At 47.4% G+C, this 23,124-nt stretch overlaps 1 protein-coding gene across 6 annotated transcripts in view; it reads left to right on the top strand.

Annotated features, from left to right (window-relative positions):
• Window positions 1–23,124, top strand: part of FBXL16 (F-box and leucine rich repeat protein 16) — a 74,347-nt gene that overhangs the window by 36,777 nt on the left and 14,446 nt on the right. For all 6 annotated transcript variants that reach the window (XM_083585263.1, XM_083585261.1, XM_083585264.1 and 3 more), the window contains one exon: window positions 18,531–19,252. In XM_083585263.1, coding sequence (XP_083441389.1) covers window positions 18,545–19,252 — 708 coding nt within the window. In that variant the 5' untranslated portion in view covers window positions 18,531–18,544. The remainder of the gene's footprint in view (window positions 1–18,530; window positions 19,253–23,124) is intronic.

Here is a 23,124-nt window from a genome sequence, read left to right as displayed (position 1 = left end):
GAAAATGGGTTTTTGGCCTACTGAACTTTTTGCTACTCTCCAGGGTGCTTAAATGCCAGCCAAGCACTTGCCTTGCTGTCCAAGGTGCTGAAATTACCGCCACTATGCTCTTGTGGCCTGAAAGCCTGTGGGAAACTGCAGTGGATCAAAGAGGGAGCATAGGAAGCTGCCTTATACCAAGTCAGACCATCTAGCTCAGTATTGGTTCATCCTGTATTGTCTACACTGACTGGCAGCAGCTCTCCAAAGTTTCAGGCAGGAGTCTCCCTCAGCTCTACCTGGAGATGCTGGAAATTGAACCTGGGACTTTCTGTATGCAAAGCAGGTGCTCTACCACTGAGCTATGGAAAATTGGCAGAGGAGCAATTTGGCAGTGCTACTCAATGGGCTGCTACCCATTTGTTGGGCTGTTGAAGTTGCAGGAACCTGGCCAGTCCCTTTTAATAGCTATGGGGTGGGTCTCCTATAGGGCCCATCCACTCATTCATTTTATTTGTATGCCGCTTTTACACACACACACACACACACACACACACACACACACACACACACTATGCTCAAAGTAGCTTACAACCAATAAAATCATAGAATTGTAGAGTGACAAGGCACTCTGGGGATCATCTAGTCCAAACCACTGCAATGCAGGAATCTCAACTGAAGCATCCCTGGCAGATGACCATCCAACCTCTGCTTCTCCAGAAAGTTCCATTCAAAACAAAAATTGAGAAGTTAGTAGATTCCTGGGGGTGCCTCCCAACTTTAAACCCTCTGGAGCTTCAATTATTTTAAAGGGATGGGCAAATGTCTGCCCTGCACCTTCCATCATGGATAGGTTGTTTGGACTGCAGAGCTAAGTCCCGGAAAGATCTTACATAGTACCAGTAATATCATTATTGGCTCTCCAGAATCACTTAGCTGTGATTCCTACGTTGCAGGGGGGGTTGGATTAGATGACCTTTGGGTTCCTTTCAGCTCTATGATTCTGTGACCTCTCTTAGGCTGAGTGGGTGCAGTTATGGAATAAGAGGTGCTATTTACACATATAAAAATAATAGTAATGATCATTAGCTCAAAGCCCAGCATTCTGGCTCTACTGTGGTTATATAGCTGTGGCGGTTGTTTGTTTTTAAAGATCAGTACTACCCCATCTGTGTTGTATGCCTCAGCCAGATAGGAAGATGCTCACTTTACAAAGATGCTCACACTGTAAAGATGTTCACATGTTTCTTGGAATCTCACCAGGCTACCTGGGAACATCTTTGTGCCTGCAGCGTATGAGAGCTGCTTTGAACACCACAGGAGTAAATGCCAAGACTTTTGCTTGAAAAAGGCAGAGTAAGGAAAGCACATGAGTCAGGGCTGTCATGATGGGCAGGGGTGGGGCAATATTTTCAGGCCAAGGACCACAAGGTATTGGGGGCACAATCCATTAGTTTCCCCTCCCCCCCTTCTCTCTCTTTCTCAAACAGAGAGCACTATTTCCCATGGAAACCAGCATATATTCAATGCCCAGAAACTCTGCTTATCCTTTATGTGTCCTGAGAGCACAAAAGGCAAAATAAATCCCAGTCATCCCAGGAGAAGGATTCAGATAAAGTCAATATACAGCTGAACTGTGAACCCTGCTAACTTACAGCAACTTACATCAAGCCACAAACTTCAAAATGGAACTGCATCCCAAAAATTGCATCGGCACAATTGCAAATGCACATACAGCTTTCTGCATATTTGCAAGGAACACGAGTCCACCTCTCTGCTGACACATTTCCCCCTACTTTGATCTTCTTGCTGAGGAAAGGGCTGCAGTCACACACTTTGTTCAACACCAAAGGTGTTTTCCCTCTCCCTGCTTCCCCCTGAACAGCTGATGGGCAGGAGAGGATCCAGAGTGCTGGATGAAATATGACTGCAGGCTACATCTGGCTCATGGTCTCACCTAACATTGGGAGTGTCTGTGCTCATAACACACCTCCAATGTCATTTGGTGGTAAAATGGCAAATCCATGTGGCCTTGATTCACATGGTGAGTCCTATAGATTGATGCTGTTGAGGGTGTGGGATGAGGGTTGGGAAACTCTAGAGCAGGTCAGCATCTCGGTTCAGAAAGTACTGGTACACAGCAAAGTTTTGTTCTTGAGATCATGGGATATTCTGGATCCAGGCAGGAAGTCTCTGAGGGCCAGACTGGATCTCTGCTGTTCTTTATAAAATAAACACAAAGCAGATTGCAATAGATGGATAGATATAGATCACCAACTTACTAATGATTCCTGGATCTTTGCATGAAAAATCTGCAGGTGGAGTTGCCCCCTTCCCCCCTCCATTGCAATGTGAGAGTTCTCCTTCTGTACATATTCCTATGAAAGATGACTGTTATGTTGAGAAATTGCCTCTGAAGAAGTCAGGCTTGTATCTCTTGGCCGCTTTAACCAGAGGCTGTAAGCTGATCTCTCTTCCGAGGATGCTTGCCAGCTGTGAGCTCAGGATGAGAGAACGCTTGCCTCACATTGTGCCACTTTGCAGACTGCAAGGTGATCCTCCAATGCAAGGCTCTCCATTTCCGGGCAGCCTCAGCACTACAAAGGGATCACGATTCCTGGCCCACCCCCATCTGTAGGGAACTGCATCCAGACTCTGGAGCTTGAGATCAAATGGATGCCTGTTTCTGCTCCGAGTCAAATGGCACTATTGTAACATGTGCATGCCTGACACATGGATGGAAACTGACTCATGATATCCTTGAAGGCAGGAGCAAGTAAGGAGAAGGGCCCACAGGGTGGTATGTGCCAGTGGGCCCAAATTGCACACCTATTGCATCTATTGATCCTGTGGTTGGCAAGGGGAAAGCCAGGGCATGTGCAAGGTGGCTGGATTGGGGGCAAAACAGGTTCATGCAGTTTCAAGAAAAGCTACAGGTGAACAGACAGCCAGGTCAGCAGGGCATCATTCAGGGTTGGTGTTAGTTCAAAGATGCTGGGGGGTGAGTGGCTCCAGAGTGCAAGGAGGCCTGGGGCAGCAGCTCCCAACTCTCCTGTGGCATCTAATTCTCTCTGAGTTGTCCTCATTCACCATCCTTATATTCCTAACTTGCTCTCCAAGACAAGACAGTACATAAGAACATAAGAAGAGCTTGCTAGATCAGGCCAATAGCCCATCTACTCTAGCATCCTCTTCTCACAGTGACCAACCAGATATTTGTTGGAAAACAGCAAGCACAACACAAGCACAAAAGCCCTCTCCCCTCCCCTGGCTTCCAGCAGCTGCTATTCAGAAGCACCACTACTGCCAACCATGAAAGCGGAACAGAGCCATTGTGGCTAGTAGCCATTGATAGCCTTATCCTCAATTAATTTGCCCAATGCAGGCATATGCAGTGGTACCTTGGGTTACAGACGCTTCAGGTTACAGACTCCGCTAACCCAGAAATAGTACCTCGGGTTAAGAACTTGGCTTCAGGATGAGAACAGAAATCACTTGGTAGCGGTGCGGTGGCAGCAGGAGACCCCATTAGCTAAAGTGGTACCTCAGGTTAAGGACAGTTGCAGGTTAAGAACGGACCTCCAAAACGAATTAAGTTCTTAACCCAAGGTACCACTGTATATATGTATGGCATTTGTATATTGCTTAATCATTAGCATTTCTAAATAGTGTGCATAAAAATAAACCACGTGGAAAATAAAATAATAAAAAGTAATCATAAAACCAAGCAGAAACCCAAACACCAGCTGAAAATGCCTGCTGGAATAAGAAAGTATTTTATCATGCACCTAAAGTTCAACTTGACTGCCTAATCACAGTCAAGAGGGCAGTCCACAGGCTTGGGCTCCCAACACGGAATGCATGACTTCTGGTAGTAATGAACTTTACGTGTGAGTCACGGGGCCACTGGCAGAGAACCTCCCACCCACGATCTCAGTGACTGGGCAGGGATATAAAGCATTGTGATATTTCATCACCATTGATCATTTATTTCCATTCGTTGTGTATCCTGCTTTTCTGCTTAGGAGAAAATGTATAGCACATCAATAAGTGCAACAGAAATGAATGAGAGCAAATCAAAGGCCCCACCCCACTCCTCAAAAAACAGAAGGCATCTTAGCGTATTAAAAGGCCTAGTCCACTGAAAAGATTCAAATGCCTGTTGGAATAAAAAGGTTTTTCTCAGCCCATCAAATGGACCTTCCCTGTAATAGCTCCCCTCCCAACCACCCTGTCTCTGGAATGAGTGCCCAAGGGAGGCATGCCTGGCGCCAACTTTACTATCATTTCAGCGTCAGGTAAAACCCTTTTTATTCTCTTGGGCATGTGGGGAGCTTTAATGATATTGTTGCTACAGCTCCTCAATCCAACCTTCACAGTGTGTGTGTTTTTCATTGCTATTGTACTGATAACATGTATTGTCTGAATATGTTTTGTATGAAGTTTTATCATCACCATAGATAGATAGATAGATAGATAGATAGATAGATAGATAGATAGATATAGATATAGATATAGATATAGATATAGATATAGATATAGATATAGATATAGATATAGATATAGATATAGATATATAGATATAGATATAGATATAGATATACTGTCAATTGCTTTGAGACTTTTTTTGGGGTACTGTATATATAAACCAAATAAATCAAATAAAGCAAAGATGGAGCTGGATAGACCTCCTTCCTTTGAAAGGATATTCCATACTGACGGTACCACAACCAAGAAGGCTCTGTCAATTCTGCACATCAGGTGCACCAGTAGTGGTAGGGAAGAGGCAGGGAAACACATGCCGGATCCTAGATCCCACAACAGGCCATTTTGATTGGTGGGTTTACCCACAGGAATCATTTTGTTACACCAAGTGACTTTGTGTCCTTTTTTGATGTAGGACAAGGAAAATTCAATCTCCTAGCCTGTCTCCCAATTTGTACTGGCTGATCATTAAGAGCCAATTCTGTAGCTCAACTTTGAACATCTTCTATCTTTGTTATGGCTTATAGCTTGGCAAATAAAATTGCTGCTGCTACCTTGCCTATTTTATAAATGCCCGCAAACACAGGAACAACAACTACATTTTTATTCCACCTTTTTCTCCAAGGAGCTCAAGGTGGCGTATATCGTTCTCTCTCTCCTCCTTTAATCCCTGCAATAACCCTGTGAGGTAGGTTAGACTGAGAGGCAGCGACTAGCCCAAGGTCACCCAGTGAGCTTCATAGTCAAGTGGGGATTTGGACTGTAGTCTCCCAGGTCCTAGTCCAACACTCTAACCACTACACCACACTGCCTCTCAAAAGACATGGCTGCCACTGTGTGGAGTGCTCCCCACCCCCCACCCCGATGGCTGCTGAGAATTCTGAAGTTTCCTTGCAGAAAAGCAGAGAAAGATGGAAGAGATCATGCACACAGAGAAACACAAGCCCTTGACCATGTTGCTCCATCCGCTTCTTCAATTTGCTCCCCCACCCTTATGCTTTTTTGCTCTTTTAGCAGCTAATTTCTCTAGGGATTGGGAGGGGGGGAGCAGGGGACAATCAGCTGCTCCAAGAGAGTGAAGATAAGCAGAGATGAATGGCAGAAAGGTGGTCAGGGTCTCCTGGTTCCTTGTGGGCTCGGCCCTTTGATCCCCTCCAGCTGCCTTTGTCTGCCTTCTGGGTTTCTTCAATCAGTTCTCAACTGTCAGGTCCTGGCACAGATGTGGCTCCTTTGGACGTGATGAATGTTAACACATAGCCAGGCTCTTAGAAGGGAAGCATCCCCATGGGGAATGTTTTCCTGAGCTCCTAATTGATTCCTCCATAGGCAGCGCCTGTCCATCAGCATCACCTTTAATCTCCATCTTCCTGCTCCATTGCATGAGAAACCTCCCGTGTCCATTCTGAGCTCGGTTGCATGGGGCTTCTACCCTGGGTCTACACAGTCACTGCAGGAGGGAAGATTCTCTGCTGTCTGTTCTGTTACTGCAGAAGGAACATACTAAACAGGTTTCTCTGCACTTATCCGAGGAGACTTTTAAGTTCTGGCTTCTAGGAAATGTAGTAATTGGATGTTTCCCTCATCTTCCGGAAATGTTATTTACTGCCAAACATCACTGTAGCTGTGCTTTCCAGCTGGGTCTAATGATCTCCAGCAGTTTGTGTCCAGGTTTGTCTTGCCGAAACTTCACATGCACCATGAAGGGTTCTTAGTCTCTTCTTCTCCGGCCAATTAACTGCGGGAGACATACCAATCTATTTGTGCTGCTTCAAGGTGGGTCATTCTAAGTTTCTGGATATTTGCTCGCAAGAACTTTTTAAATAAGTAGTGTAGTTTGAAGCTGGCAGTGCAATATCTCACATGCTGATTCTGCACCATGCAGAATGGCTGCAACAGGGTGCAAAAAGAGTTGGCCATTCTGGGTTTAAGCAAAGACAATCCCCAGTGGTGACCAGTGTGCGTTGGAACTGGTAGGGCAGAAGGCAGGGAACCCAACAGTAGGTGGCGCCAGAGCCAATGACAGGCACAGCCAACTAATCCTTGGTTTGTCCCCATTCTCCTCCTCCCTGGTGAATTCCACAAGGGCAGCACAGAAACTAAGGAGGAGGACGTTGACAGCTAGGGTCACATGTTGAATGAGTTGTAAGTAGGAAGGCAGGCAGGTGGGGGCTGTCTGGGGGCCAGGCTGAGGTTGCTGGGGCAATGCTCCATTTGCCCTAATGGATCAGCTGCCATTGCCTAGTCCTTCAGGCCTAATCTGCGCTACATACATATATTGGGTTTTCCGCCAGTGTAGCTGTTGTGGCTTCCCCTTGAGAGTCATGGGAAGTGTAATTTCGCAAGGGTGCTGAGAATTCTCAGAGACTCTAGCCCACCCCTTCACAGAACTACATTTCCCAGGGTTACCTGTGGAAAGCAGCTGACTGTTAAACCTGTGCAGATATGCCACAAGCATCCTCTTGGAGGACCAAATGCTTGACTCCTGGCCTAGCCGTCCTCTGCTGAGCATGTCCCACTTCCTTCCCTGCCAGACATCCGCAGCCACCACAAATTGCAGGCTCTCCACGCCATGTCATCTGCCTTTTGTGCTGACTGTGCCATAATTATCTGTTTTGATTTGTGTTGCATCCCTCTAATTTAGACGTCCTTGCATGTTGTGCCGCTCATTTCTTCTAATTGCTGCTAGGCGCTCAGCTGACTTCTCCCTCTCCCTTTCTCTTTTTTGCATTTACATCCTCCCCCTTCCCTTTCTCCTCCTACTTCATCTGTTTCCAAGTAAATTTAGCGTACCTGAAAAGGAGGCAGATGGATCAAACCAACCCCTTGAATCCTGTGACTTTGCAGGAGGGAAAACTACACTGTTGACAGTTCTAGACTCTCCTGTGGTTGCATTTTGATCTTCACCTATTAGGGTGAAAAATAAAAATCAAAGGTGGATCAGGTGCCCAGAACAGAAGTGAAAGCAGTCTTGGACTTAGAGGTAGATGAATGGATGAATCTGTTTTCTATCCATGTAACTATCACATGTGTTCATCTAGAAGTCTTCTCCATCCTGTAGCTCCATGGAAGAGTGCATGTCTTGCGTCCAGGAGACTCCAGGTTCAGTTGCTAGAAAGCTGGGATAGATTCCCTATCTGAGACCTCAGAGAACTGCTGCCAGTCAGCATGGACTGAGCTAGATGGATAAATGGTCTGATTTAGTATAAGCTTCCAGAAATGGCCTGGCTCAGTACTCTCTACACTGACTGGCAGCAGCTGTCCAGGGTTTAAGGCAGGCGTATCACTCAGCCCTGTCTGGAGATGCCAGAGACTGAACCTGGATCCTTCTTCATGTCAAGCAAATGTTCCACTACTAAGCTACGGTCCTTCCCTCAATATGAAGCCCTCCAGCTTGATGAATTGTCATGGAGTGGCTGGATGCAGAGGAGTGCGGGAGGCTGAAAACCACATTAAAGCACATGTTGCTATTATATATGTTGGGATAGGCTTGCCTAAACAAAAATGTTTTGAGCAGGTGCTGAAACAAGTACAACAAAGGCACCTGCCTGATGTCAATAGGCAAGGAGTTCCAAAGTGTAGGTGTGGCCACATTAAAAGCTTCATTTCTTACAAATACAGAATGAGTATTATGTGGCAACAGCGCCAGTTCTGCAGATGGAAGCAGTTGAGTGGGCGCATGTGGGGTAAGCCAGGGGTCAGCAAACTTTTTCAGCAGGGGGCCGGTCCACTGTCCCTCAGACCTTGTGGGGGCCTGGACTATATTTTGGGGGAAAATGAATGAATTCCTATGTTCCACAAATAACTCTGAGGTGCATTTTAAATAAAAGCACACATTCTACTCATGTAAAAACATGCTGATTCACGGACTGTCTGTGGGCCAGATTTAGAAGGCGATTGGGCTGCATCTGGCCCCCGGGCCTTAGGTTTCCTACGCATGGGGTAAGGCAATCTTGCAAGCCCACATCTTGACTTTCTCCGATTGTACCTAAGCTATGCCCATCCCTTTAGCATTTCATAAGCAACAGCTTAGAAGATTATCACAAAAGGCAACAAAGGAAGTTGCCTTATACTGAGCTTGACCATTGCTCCATCCACATCAGCATTCTCTACACTGACTGGCAGTGACTCTCCATGGTTTCAGGCAGGGGCTTCTCCCAGCCCTGTCTGGAGATGCCAGGAATTGTGTTCTGCATTACAGAGAACATACCTCTAGTTCAAAATCAAGTATGATTTAAAAATAAAGAACCGTAAGAAGGGAGAGCTGGGTGGAGGGTTACAGTTGCTGGTCAACTGTTTCAGCACCACGGACAGCAGGCAGAGAATGCACACACAAGGCAACGAACCACAATCTTCCTCACCACGGGGAAATGCACTGTGTAGTTCTGTTTCAGTTGTTTCTAAATTTGCATCCATGCATATAAAGGAGCAGGCACAGATTTCCTGCAAATCTGAGCCTTCTTTTCTTCGCTTCGCGATGCGTTGCCTCTTCTATGGTGTTATGCAAAGGGTCGCCCCATCCACCCTTTGCTTGTTCACAGCAATCGCAGGAGAACTGTGCCTCTATCCAAGACTGTGGGTAATAGTGCTGTCTCCCAATCTTCGGCTCCCATGCTGGGCTCGCACGATGTGCTTGCTGCCAGTGCTGCAGCAGAGAGGTGTGGGAGGATGTGAGCCCATAATTGGCACCTTTCCTTTGAAGTGAGAGCCTAAAGCTTTTTCCACTTGGGAGTGTGAGGATCTGTGCTAATAAGCCTGATGGCATTGTAGGCACCGGTTGGAATCTGCAGAGCCCACGGCCTCCGAGATCAAAATGGGCCTAGACAGCCTCAGTGGTCCCCCCTCCCCTTTGCAGTGTGATGAGTCCTAGAGTTGCTTCAGGCCTCACGCCCACACTAAAGATGGAGGCGGCTGGAGATGAGAACCTATTTGCACACTAGGCAGGCTGCAGGGGGGTGGAATTATGGACTGCACCACTTTCGGATGCAACCGAGAGTGTGAGTGTCATATTTGTGAATACTTTCTCCATGGAAGAGGGTGGTTTTTTTGGGGGGGGAATGCATGTCGTAAAGTAGGACACCGGGGAGGCAGTGGTGAAGCATCATGCTCCAGCACCGGGGGGGGGGAGAGCAGGCAGGGGGCTGGTGCGCATCCCGGGAGCAGGGCGCGCCGCCCGCAGGGGTGTGGCGCGTGTCCTGGGGGCGTGGTGCACCGCCTGTGGGGGCACCCCGGGGATCACGCTGCCGGGGGCACTGCGCTCCCCCCGCACTCCTCTTCCTCCTCCAGTGCAGGGAGGGCTAGTTTGTGTAGCTTCCCCCCACCAATGTGGGGGGATACACACACACACACACCACTGAGCCTAGGACTTGCTGATCAGAAGGTCGGTGGTTCGAATCCCCGCGACGGGGTGAGCTCCCGTTGCTCGGTCCCAGCTCCTGCCAACCTAGCAGTTTGAAAGCACATCAAAGTGCAAGTAGATAAATAGGTACCGCTCCGGCGGGAAGGTAAACGGCGTTTCCGTGTGCCGCTCTGGTCATGACCCGGAAGCTGTACGCCGGCTCCTTCGGCCAGTAAAGCGAGATGAGCGCCACAACCCCAGAGTTGTCCGCGACTGGACCTAATGGTCAGGGCTCCCTTTACCTTTTACACACACACACACACACACACACACACACTATATGTGCATACATGCACACACACCAAGGAACATAATCCAAAAATTATCATGCCTCATATCATCCCAGCAATGGTTGCAGTGCTGCTTCCTTCTCATAAAATCAGGCTGGTGTAACTCTGTAACTGCTGTGGGACAGAAGGTCATTTGAAAATCCAGCAGGTCTGCTTGCAAATCCCAAAATGTTCATTTCAAAAACTCCCTCAGTCTAGTTAGCTAGCATCTAAAGGAGCAGGCTGTTTGACACCTTTCTCCATAATGTGTTCTTTACTACATAGGGGTAGCACATTTTTAAAGTTTGGCATTTGCCTGTCACTACTACGGATGGATCTGTCCATTTTTGTTTCTCCCTGTTTCTCATTTTTCCAGTCTTAAATTCAGCTCTCCACATTTCCACATAAAAATTGCCCTCATAAAAATTCATCAGCATTTTAGTGTGAATTTATTCAAATAGACACATTTTCCTAGGCAATTTTGCCTAATATCATGCATTTTTGTGTGTTATTTTCATTATTATATGCATTTTTATACGCACTTTACTTGACTGGAGTAATGACATTGCAAAATTCACAGAAGTGCGAATTTCAAAGGATGAGTGTGTTTCAGTTTATGTAGTTATCTCAGAAAATGTGATTTAGGTAGGCTTACCTGTAAATGCAGACTGATTTAAATTTCTCCCCCATCTCAAATCACCACCCACAGCTAGATAAGCTAAAGATGGGGAATCTCAAGCCCAGTGACTAAATGTGACTCTCCAGGCCTCTCTCTCTGGCCTCTGAGACTCTCCCTAGGCCACACCCCTCACTGGCTCTATTTCATGCCTTCCTTGAGTGTTTTTGATAGGCTGGAATGTGTCCTTGAACTCTGATTGTGCCTCTTAATTGCCTGGATGGAGGACAGAGAGAAAAGGGGATGTGTGAGTGTGTAATGAAACCAGCTTATTCACCTGGAGGAGCAGCAGGTGAATCTGGAGACCCTGGGTAGTTTGGCATCCCTTGTAAACACCCTGCAAGCAAATCGGGGTGGAAACTCATTGCCATATAACACACACCCTCCAGCATTTCTCTGATGAAAATAGGGAGGTCCCATTCCATAATGATAATTTTACTATTTATACCCCACACATCTTACTGGGTTGCCCCAGCCACTCTGGGCAGCTTCCAACATACATAATAATAATAATAAAACATCAAACATGTAGAAACTTCCCTATATAGGATTGCCTTCAGACGGCTTGGGGGTGGGGTCAGATAACTGCATATCCTCCAACATTTCTCCAATGAAAATAGGGGCATCCTAAGGAAAAGTGGGACATTCCGGGATCAAATCAGAAACCAGGACGGCTTCTCTAAATCAGGGACGTCTTTGCGCAGGCAAATCAGGGTGGATGCTGAACAAACAGGTTGTTTGCAGACAACCTTCTGTGCGGCTGTTAAAAAGGCACAGGAGCCAGCTAATGGAAAGTGGCAACCTTCACCAGTCTCTACCTCCACATCAAGCAGGAAAAAAACGACAAAAACACAGATTTTGCTTGGCCTTCTCTCTGATTCCCTCCCTCTTCAATCAGAAATGGGTGTGGGATGGGAAGAAGAGGCTACTGGGAAGCCGGAAGAACCCAGAGGGTTTGTGGGCAGTCCCCTCATTGGGAAGCTTCCCAATGAGCTTGCCACCCAGCCAGACATAATCTGACTCATTCATATTTATTTACAAACCATCCTTCCCTTCCGCCACCTGGCTTGGGAGTTATCGCCATGTTCCATCTGCTTGAGGTCGGGATAATTCCAATGGCGGTCTTCCCTTCCCTTGCACCCCCTGCCATGTGCCTAAAATAAATAATCCCCTTAGGGGAGCATACACACATGTGCACACATGGAGTTTGCCAGTTTCACATTGTCAAAAAAAAGATGCACAAAATGCACACAAGAGAAAAAAGAGGACACAATTTTTGCAGGAACTGTGCCCACGCTGTTGCCTGCACCTAGGTGCATGTTTAGAAAGTGTGACTCTGATTTAAATGGAAATAGAGGACAGTGACTCTTCAGGATCTCAATCCAGAGGTCTTTCCCCCATCACTTGACACCTGAGAGGCTTTTGAACTGGTTATGATGGAAATAGAGTCTGGGCTCTCTTGCACAGCAAGCATACACTCGACGTGCTATGATCCAGTTTTCAACCTAAGTGAGCATGGGATGGATGCAAGCTTCTACCAAGTCATTTAAGAGGGAGCTGCCTTAGACTGAGTCAAACAACTGGTCTAACTTAATATTGTCTTCACTGACTGGCAGCAGCTCTCCAGGGTTTCAGATAATGAGTCTCTCCCAACCCTACCTGGAGATGGCAGGGAGTGGACATGGGACCTTCTGCATTTAGAGCAGGTGCTCTACCACTGAGTAATGACTCTAATGAAGAAGTCCCCGACTTTTTAAGGCAGTCTATTCTACTATCAAACAGCTTCCACAGCCAGGAAGCTCACCCTATCATTTTTATTGTGATTTAAACTGCTAAGTTTGAGGCTTCACCTCCAGAGCAGCAATAGCCTCTCTAGATGTTGCAGAACTGCCTTAAGACCCATAGCCAACGGTAAGGGATGATGAAAGCTGTAGTCCGGCAACATCTAATGAGCGCCATGCCTACAATCCCTGCTCTGGAACAGTAGGAAAGACATTTGCGCCATCATATATTTGACCATGGCAAGGTGGCTATCATAGAATTGTAGAGTTGGAGGGGACCCCAAGGGCCATCTAGTCCAACCCCCTGCAATGGGGGAATCTCAACTAAAGCATCCAAAACAGCATCATACAGCCTCTTAACTGTCTCTTCTCTAGTCAAGACACACCAACTCCTTTAACCTTTCCTCCTAGGCTGTTGTCAGTTTTGTCAATCTCCTTTGGGGGGTCTCCTTTGGAGCGGAGGGTAGTGGGAGGCAAAGATTCAGTGCTGTGATAATAGTGCTGGAAGCTGCCTGGTGAAGTATCCAAAACTAGAAGCGTGATGGAAACATATGTTCAGTGGTTGGGATTCCTGTAACTTAGCAGTGGGGAATCCAAGGCATGAAGATCAAATGTGGCCCTCCAGGCCTATCTTTTCGGCCCTCATGGCTCTTCCCAGACTCCCCCCTCAAGTGTTTTTGTCTGGGTGGAATATGTCACTGAACTGCGATAACGCTTCTTGCTTATCTCTGTGTATGTGTGCATTTGTAGAAACTAGCCTACTGCACAAAGGTACATTTTACCTTCATTGCTGCTCCCACTTTTGCCCATGCCAAAATGCCAGCATGTGGCCCCTGGAAAGTTGCTCCGAAGGAAATGTGGCCCTCTGGCTGAAAAAGGTTCCCTCTCCCTGCCAGAACTCTTGGCTAAAATAGTAAACATTGCAAAATCAATCCTGTCTCCTAAGAGAGAGTAGCCTTACTACTCTGTGCCATTTAAACAGGGTGCAGAATCTAGTTCTCTTGGCCACTGCGTTCTTGTGGGGCAGAATGTGGGGTGGTGCAAATGGAGAGGCTTTTCAGAAGAAGGGGGGAGAGAACCACCCAGCATCTGTATTCCATTCCTCTCCCAGCCAGCTGCCTGAACTGAAGGAAGGCCCGTTGTCTGTCAGTGGAGAGGAAAGCATGACTGTTGAGCATCTCTCGCTCTCTCTTTCTCTCTGTGTGTGTCTTTGTGGGGTTTCTCCAAGCCAGCTGGCTCAGCATAGAAACAGGCAGTCATCTGCATTGGCACGTGATTGCAAGCAGCGTCCAGGCCGGCAGACAGCAGATCCTAGCCTTGCTTCAAACATGTCTGTGCTGCCGAGTCTCCTGGGATGCAGACTCTTTGCTTCCTCCCTCCCTCTCCCTTTCAAGGTTTTTTTTTGGGGGGGGGAGGGTGCACCTCCCAAGGCAAATGGGATGCGACAGGCTGTGGGGCTGCTGCCGTTTTGGGGCCTTCCCAGTCCAAGGCCTGGCCAGTGGAAGGCACCCTTAATAATTCATGGGCTTATTTATAGACTGAAAAAGCACTTTAGAAATACATCCCGTGAGGGCAAGGGGAAGGCAGTGTCGTTGCCAACTTTTCAACCAGCTGCCGCAGCTGTGCCTTAGTGGCAGGTTGGTGTGCAGGTGTTAGGGCATGGGTGGGGTATCTTGGGCCCAAGGATCAAATGCGGCCCTCCAGGCCTCTCTGTCTGGCCCTTGGGCCTCTCCCAGACCACACCCACTCAGCACAGCAATTCCATTCCTTCCTTGGGTGCTTTTGCTTGGCTGGAAAGTGCCCTTGTGCTCTGATCATGCCTTTTGCTCGCCTGAATTTATCTATAGAGATGGGGGGGTGAATGTGCATAGAAACTAGATTATGGTACAAAAGTTAAATTCACATTCATTACTCTGCCCCCTTGGCCCCGGGCCCTGCTCCCCACTACCGTGTGGCCCCTGAAAAAGTTTCCCAGAAGGGAATGTGGTCCTCGGGCTTCAAAATGTTCCCCGCACCTATGTTAGGAGGTAATAATGGGTTGCTTTTGTCATCAGAAGATTCCCTTGCCAATTTCTGCACCTTAATCTGCTGTTTGATGCACAAGAGCAGGCCAAAGTGATTTTTTCAGGTCAGCTGGCAACACAAGAAGGAAAGAAGTGTCCCTGCCTCCTCTGTCTAAAATCACAATTCTCTCCCTGGCTCCCATCCTTTCCATGAAGAAAAACAGCAGCAATTGCTTTATTTGCAGTGGGCAGTTGTCATGGCTGCAGAGGTGGCTGGTGCCCACTGGGGCTGGTGGGGCAGAAGGCAGGGAGTCCAACTGCAGATGGAGTCAGAGCCAATGGCAGGCAGAGCCAACTGGTTCTAGTTTTGACTCCATCCTCCTCTCTGCCGAGTTCTGCAAGAGCAAAACTGAAACGGAGGAGGAAGGAGCTGATGGCTCGTGCCACACCCTGAAGCTGGTTGTAAGAGGGGACCTGGCTGAGAGCAGATTGAGGTTGGTGCCCCCTTTGCTCCAAAGGACCAGCCTCCACTGTGTTGCTCTTTTCCAGCAAAGGAGTGTTAACGTGTGGGATGGTGGCAGCCAGATTTCTCCCTCTAGCGGCCAACTTGGATAGGGCCTGAGGATCACTATGGATGGCAATTGGCCTTATGGATGCAGCAAAGGGAGGTGTCTGCATGCTTGGAGGGACCCCCAAGATTTACAGAAGCACATGGTTTTTTTTTTAAAAAAAGAACAAAATTCCCTAACACACCCACACACCCCTCTGCATATGGGTGCACTAATGGAGAACAGGGGAGGTGCAAAAGTTTAATAAGAGAAGGAGGAGGAAGCAAGAGGGCAGAGGGGAAATAAGAAAATCCAAGCAACAGTTTGTCTTGGTCCCACACACATTCTAACTCCTGACAACAGCCGGCTGTTTGTCAATCAATTTCATGTACTGGAAATAACCATTTGGAGTCTACAAATTCTGATTTCTTACTTGCTGCACGTTTGAGCTATTGCTTGTGCTATATTTTTTTCATCTCCCCCCCCCCCCCCATTCTTATTAAACATGAAATTCTGTTGAATGCAATACCGAGGCGCATAAGATACTGATAATGGCTTACATTAGCTAAGGCTTTATTGATTGTGTATACCTCAATATGCAAGTGTGCACTTTAGTTCAGAGCTGGCCAGTGCCTGGACTCTCTGGGGCCACACTATTCTCTGGACTGAGGGACAGGGCTGGAAATATATTTTACCACATCATCTTGTTCAGCTCTTTAAGTGATCAGGCTCTGTAACCAAGATGGCACCCTCTAGCAGCCAGAGCATCACAACTATGGTCTGCAAACGCTCTGGTCCAGCAGTGCACTGTGTTGCACACTGTATTGAAGTCAGGCCCTGTGAATTATCTGTGCTGTGACCTGCTAAGCACAAGCCAATCTCCACACCTGTCTTCCCATCCATCCATCTCTTGGCTCAGGGAAATCCCTGCTGCAGGCCTGCATTAGGAGTCCTGCCAGGCAGCTGGGTAAAACAGTCCCCTGTAAACAAACCAGAAAAGCTACCCAAGCGTGTGTGAATTCTGAATTTAGGTTCAATGGATAACACATATGCAAAATGAAGTGTGACCTTAAAAGTGTGGGATTTTAAAATATGTAAAATATTTGTATCCTCCTGTTCCAGTAATATTGGGTCCAGCATATAAATAAAGGCAGTAGATAAATCATTAGAGTTTTTAAAAAATAATAAATGGTGACGATGCTTATGGCCAGAGGTAACTGGAAAGAAAAAGGATGAAGACTCTTTGGAAACAAGGCACTTTCAATCCAATGGCAGCTGGTGCCCCTTGTAGCTGGTAGGGTGGAAGGCAGGGAGCCCAACAGTAGGGGGAGCCAGAGCCCATGTCAGGCAGAGCCAACTCAGTCTAGTTTTTACTCCATCTTCCACCCAGATTCAGTCTGTGGCATTTCTGGGTAGGGAAACCTGGAGAGTTGCTGCCAGTCTAGACAATACTGAGCTTAGATAGACCAGTGGTCTGATCTGTGTAAGCCAACTTCCTATGCTTCCTAATCTGTTCTCTCCTAGAAGACCAATATTAAACATGTGGGCTTCCCTTGCACCACCACCGCCAACTCTTGCAAGCCCCAGGATTAAGTTGCTATCAAAGCTGCCACCTTTGGTTGCTGTGGTTACGGCCGGAAAGTTTCATTCACATGACAATAGCAGAGCAAGACGAACTCAGCAACAAAGATTTCACTAAAGGAAAATTGGCTCAATTTCCAACCTTCTGCTTAGTTTACTGGAGAGAGCGGCAGACTCAGGACTCGCACTCGCTGAGGGGGAGGGATCTCTGGGCTGTCAGAGGGAGCTTGGTTGATGGAATGCTGCTTCGTGTAAAACATTCCCCATGGATAGGGATGGGGAAGAAATTCACTGAAAGGTATTGTACTGAAAAGGCAGTGTATCAAAGTTGCAATTTCCATATCACTGTGAGAACCAACATGTGGTGTAGTGGTTAAGAGCGGTGGGCTCGTAATCTGGTGAACTGGGTTCGCATCTCCGCTCCTCCACATGCAGCTGCTGGGTGACCCTGGGCTAGTCACACTTCTTTGAAGTCTCTCAGCCCCACTCACCTCACAGAGTGTTTGTTGTGGGAGAGGAAGGGAAAGGAGATTGTTAGCCGCTTTGAGACTCCTTAGGGTAGTGATAAAGCGGGATATCAAATCCAAACTCAAACTCCTCCTCCTCTTCTTCTTCTTCAAAATTCGCACATACCTGAATTTTTTGGTGCAGTTTTCCAAGCAATCAAAGTTTACAAAAAAGCATATATTATAGGGGAAAGTGCACATGAAAATTAATATGCAGTGGTACCTCGGGTTACACACACTTCAGGTTACAAATGCTTCAGGTTACAGACTCTGCTAACCCAGAAATCGTACCTCGGGTTAAGAACTTTGCTTCAGGATAAGAACAGAAATTGCACAGTGGAGGTGCAGCGGCAGTGGGAGGACCCATTAGCTAAAGTGGTACCTCAGGTTAAGAACAGTTTCAGGTTAAGAATGGGCCTCTAGAACGTATTAAGTTTTTAACCTGAGGTACCACTGTATTTGTGAAAATAACATTCCTAAATGCATTATATTAGGAAAAGTTGCTTTGCAAAAAGATGTACATTTCATCGAAACTGTATGCAAAGATGGGAGAAATTCACACCCAAATGCTGATGAAGTAAGCAAAGCAATACCCATTGCCAGTCACAGCCATGCCCCCTCAAAGCCGTACCCGCTTCTAAGATTATGCAACCTTCTAAGATTGTACAATACTGCTGTTATACAATATTAATTAGGGATGCGTTGCAACAGTTAGTGCTGATTTCCATGTGTTGCCTTTCAGCCAGATTTCCTATTTTCTGTAGACATACATGGGCAAATGGTTTGGAGTGTTCCAATATCTTCTTTTGAAGTGACTTAAGTTGTGTTTTCCTTGAAGTTCCATTATATGTAACAGAACTTGAACACCATTCTCTTTTAAACTAAAGCTCCCCTTCCGTTTTCTGTGTTCCTAAATGCTTAGCTTTGGAGCAACTCTTCCTATGTTGTTCTTCCTATGCACAGAGTGACCCTAGGAGTCAATCCTCAGTGGCTGACTCACCTCCTTTCACTCTGATTGACTCCAATCAGCACAAAGTGTGAGAAGATTTCTTCTCATTGGCTCAAAAGCTCCCCTTCCATGCTGATTGGATGGCCCTAGGATGCTGGAAACAGGGATGCTGCTGGTACCCTACTGCATAAATTGTAATGGGTCTTCAACCTACTGTGATCATAGGCCACTACACTTCTGCCCATTACCATCTAAAAGGGGGGCAATTCCTCCTGCAAGATGATTCAATGAAAAGCTGAATGTTCCCTGGTGCGCCATGGGTCCAATTCCCTAACAGCCTTCCTTGTTGTTTTCCCAGAGTGACCTTGGAAGATGTCGAACCAGAGTAACGGTGATACGAAACCTCCATGTTTACCCCGGAACGGACTTGTGAAGATTCCCGCCCAGGCCAATGGACTCGGCTCTGCCAGCATCACCAAAGGGACCCCAGCGATGAAAAACCGCTTGTGCCAGCCTTCATCTGTGCCTGCTCTCATCGGTCCAGCCTTAGCAAATCACAGCGACCTGCCCATCCCTGGCCTGGCGCCACCCTTGTCCTTGGCGGCTCTGGCCGGGGTGCCATCTCCTTCTGGAGCTGCCATGGTGGGACTGAACTCCAGCGAGGCTTCCCCGACAAACGGGGAGGTCACTTCCCTCGAAGGCCTCTCCGGTTCCCCCAGTGAACGGCAACTGGCTGTGGACGAGAAGATCCTCAACCGCTTGTTTACGTACTTTTCCGCCTGCGAGAAGTGTGTCCTGGCCCAGGTCTGCAAGGCATGGAGGAGGGTCTTGTACCAGCCCAAGTTCTGGGTGGGCCTGACGCCGGTGCTACACACCAAAGAGCTTTACAACGTCCTGCCCAGTGGAGACAAGGAGTTTGTCAACCTCCAGGGTTTTGCTATCAGGGGTTTTGAGGGGTTTTGCCTGGTCGGCGTCTCTGACCTGGACATTTGTGAGTTCATCGATAACTATCCTCTGTCCAAGAAGGGGGTGAAATCCATGAGCCTTAAGAGATCGACCATCACAGACGCAGGCCTTGAGGTAAGTCTCCTGCACAGAGGGGAAAACTCAGGCCCAGGAGCCACAGACAGTCCTCCAGGTAGCCACACCCCCTTCTAGCCACACCCTCATTCCCCCAGCCACACCCCCTCTCCCCAGGCCACACCCCTTGCCAGTCGGACTTTATCCTCTGGGTGTTTATGCCTGGCTGGAATGTGTCCCTGAACTCCAGTAATGCCTTTTGCTTGCCTGGATAGAGAATAGAGAAGGGTGTGTGAGTGTTACTTAGAAAGTAATTTTTACATGTGTTTCTCTATCCAGGGACATGGGTGGCACTGTGGGTTAAACCACAGAGCCTAGGACTTGCCAATCAGAAGGTCGGCGGTTCGAATCCCCACAACGGGGTGAGCTCCCGTTGCTTGGTCCCTGCTCCTGCCAACCTAGCAGTTCGAAAGCACGTCAAAGTGCAAGTAGATAAATAGGTACCGCTCCGGTGGGAAGGTAAACGGCATTTCCGTGCGCTGCTCTGGTTCGCCAGAAGCAGCTTAGTCATGCTGGTCACATGACCCAGAAGCTGTACACCGGCTCCCTTGGACAATAAATCGAGATGAGTGCTGCAACCCCAGAGTTGGCCACGACTGGACCTAATGGTCACAGGTCCCTTTACCTTTCTCTATCCAGCTTTGCCTCTCTTCCTGACCCCAACACTCAGCATGTGGCCCACAGAACATTGCCCAGAAGAGAATGTGGCCCTCGCGGTGCAGTATGTCCCCTGCCCCTGGTCCCCTGCCTTCATGCTGAGAGAGCCTTTCCCATACCCTCCAACGTTCCTCTGATGAAAATAGGGACGTCCTAAGGAAAAGCGGGACATTCCAGGATCAAATGAGAAACTGGGACAGCTTCTGTAAATCTGGGGCTGTCCCTGGAAAAGAGGGACACTTGGAGGGTCTGCTTTCCTCTGTTGCAGGGCTGGGGAGAGTGCGGCATTGCATATGTTGCTGGTCTACAACATGTCTGAGCATCGGCTGTCTTGATTTAGGCACCATCTGCATTATGCATTTTAAGCAGCACCATACCACTTTAAACTGTCATGGCTTCCCCCAAAGAATCCCAGGAGCTGTAGTTTGTTCAGGGTACCGGGAGCTGTTCGGAGACACTGATTCCTCATGCAAAGCTACAATTCCCAGAGTGCTGTATTAATCAATACATCTTCCATGGGGACGTCTAATGCGGCTTTATAATGCATAGTACAAATGCAACCTTATTTGTTTGCTTGTTTACACCCTGTCTTTAAGGACAAACCGTTATTCCAATGTGACTCAGCCACAACCGTATTGTACGCACAATATGAACATCAAAAAAACCACCCAACATATGCAAACAATGGAAACACAGATCCAGTGCAAAATCAATCCCAAAACACCATATGATGATGGTTGCTGTTATTTTAATAAAGGGGAGGGTCTAAAGACAAGCAGAGCAGAGGTGGCCTACAGGAGCTGAGCAGCCTGGGCAAAAGAGAGCCCCGATCCACAGAAAGAACTGAGCAGGCTGATGGGGTGAGAGGTAAGGGTGGATGGACGGATCAGCAGTCTGTTTATGGTAGTGCCTCTGTAAGCCCGTCTGCCCCATTTAGCTTTGATTACTTACTTTTTAAAAAATCATGCAGAGAAAATCCTATCTAAATGCATATCTTCCCATGAAATGCATGCTTAAAAATATATATTTTATCCCACTATATGCCTTCTTTCTTTCCTTCCTTTTAGCATGGTTTTGCTTATTTAAACAATTACATATACTTCAATAATAGACAAGCATAAATAAATGCAGAAAAACAATGCAATTGAATGAAAATGAAAATTAAACACATGCACACACAAAGTATAAATTCAGTTAATTTTATTCACATTCCCGGGGGGGGGGGTGTATTCTTGGTGTTGCAGGGTAGTAACTTTTAAAAAAGTTTACTTTATTCATAAATATCAGGAAAGCTGAAATGTTACTAAGAGTTCTTAGATAGATAGATAGATAGATTCTTTATTGTCATTACACACGTGCAACATTGCACAAGTGCAACGAAATTGGATGCCATCCCTTAAAAACAACAAAAGCAAAACAACAACAACAACCCACAAACCACATTCCAGCCACACCCACACCCACACCCATCAATCTCCCAAGTCACACTATCGAGTTACAGCATTCAAAAGGGCCACAGCTCTCGGGTAGAAACTGTTTTTCAGTCTATTTGTCCTTGACTTGATGTTTCTATATCTCCTGCCAGACGGCAGTAGTGCAAACAGACTGTATCCCGGGTGAGATGAATCCTGCAGGATGTTGTTTGCTTTCCTAAGACAACGGGAACCGTACAATTCTTCCAAGGATGGGAGAGGTTGACCAATAATCCTTTGTGCTGTGGTTATGACCTTCTGGAGCACCTTCCTCTCCCTAGCTGTACAACTGGAGAACCAAGCACAAATACAGTATGTAAGAATGCTCTCTATGGAGCCTCGGTAGAAGGACACCAGCAGTCTCTCACTCAGATTGTTCTTCTTTAAAAGTCTGAGGAAATAAATTCTCTGCTGGGCCTTCTTCACCAGAGCAGTGGTATTTGCGCTCCAAGTCATGCCCTGATCGATAGTTACTCCCAAAAACCTGAATTCCGCCACCCTCTCCACCCGTTCCCCATTGATATGCAAGGGCTGAATGTCCGCCTTTTTTTTCCTGTAATCCACCACTAATTCCTTGGTCTTAGCCGTATTAAGAGCCAGATTGTTCTCTCCACACCAAACACAGAGCCGCTCCACCTCGTCCCGATAGGCGGACTCATCCCCTCCTGAAATGAGCCCTACCACCGTAGTGTCATCAGCAAACTTGATGATTTTGTTGCTGGAATAGATGGCTGTACAGTCATACGTATAGAGAGCATAGAGCAGGGGACTCAACACACAACCCTGTGGTGAGCCGGTGTTAAGGCTAAGGGCTGTGGACATATGTGACCCTACTCTAACCCTCTGAGAACGTTCTGACAAAAAATCCAAAACCCAGAGACAGGTGGAGTTGGAGAGTCCAATCGCCTCTAGCTTGGACACCAGTCTATGGGGGAGAATAGTGTTAAAAGCTGAGCTAAAATCCACAAACAGCAGCCTCACATAACTCCCCGGCTGCTCCAGATGGGACAGAGCAGCATGGAGAGTGGTGGTGATAGCGTCCTCTGTGGATCTATTTGCCCTGTATGCAAACTGGTAGTTGTCAAAAGTTGATGGAAGACAGGAAATAATATGACGGCGCACCAGTTTCTCAAAACACTTCATGATGATTGGAGTCAGTGCAACTGGTCTGTAGTCGTTCAAACTACTGATTGTGGATTTTTTGGGCAGAGGGACAATAGTTGACGACTTCAGGCAGGGTGGGACAATAGACTGGTGTAAGGACTTGTTGAAGATCTTAGTAAAGACCCTCGCCAGCTGATCCGCACAGCCCTTCAACACCTTTCCAGTGATGCCATCAGGTCCAGCCGCCTTCCTCGGATTCACCATCCTCAATACCTTTCTCACCTCATGCTCCTCTACCGTGAATGAGGGGCCCCTAAGGGCTGGTGGCTGTAATACCGGCGTCTCAGGTGGCTCCTTCTCGAAGCGAGCAAAGAAGAGGTTAAGCTCCTCCGCCAGCAAAGGGTCACCGTCGACAGCACCAAGGTTAGGTTTGTAGTTGGTAATGTGCTGAATCCCCTGCCACATCTGTCTTGTGTTGTTGCTCCTTAAATTATCCTCAATCCTCAGCCTATAATCCCGTTTTGCCTGTCGAATACCCCTCTTCAAGTTTGCTCTTGCCACACTGTAAAGCTGCACCTCGCCTGACCTGAAAGCCCTGTTCCTTTCCCGCAACAGGCCCTGGACCTCTCTATTCATCCA

The sequence above is a fragment of the Podarcis filfolensis genome, assembly GCF_964270895.1.
Source record: "Podarcis filfolensis genome assembly, chromosome: 14".
Lineage (NCBI taxonomy): Eukaryota > Metazoa > Chordata > Lepidosauria > Squamata > Lacertidae > Podarcis > Podarcis filfolensis.
This window is presented reverse-complemented; position numbering and strand designations above follow the sequence as displayed.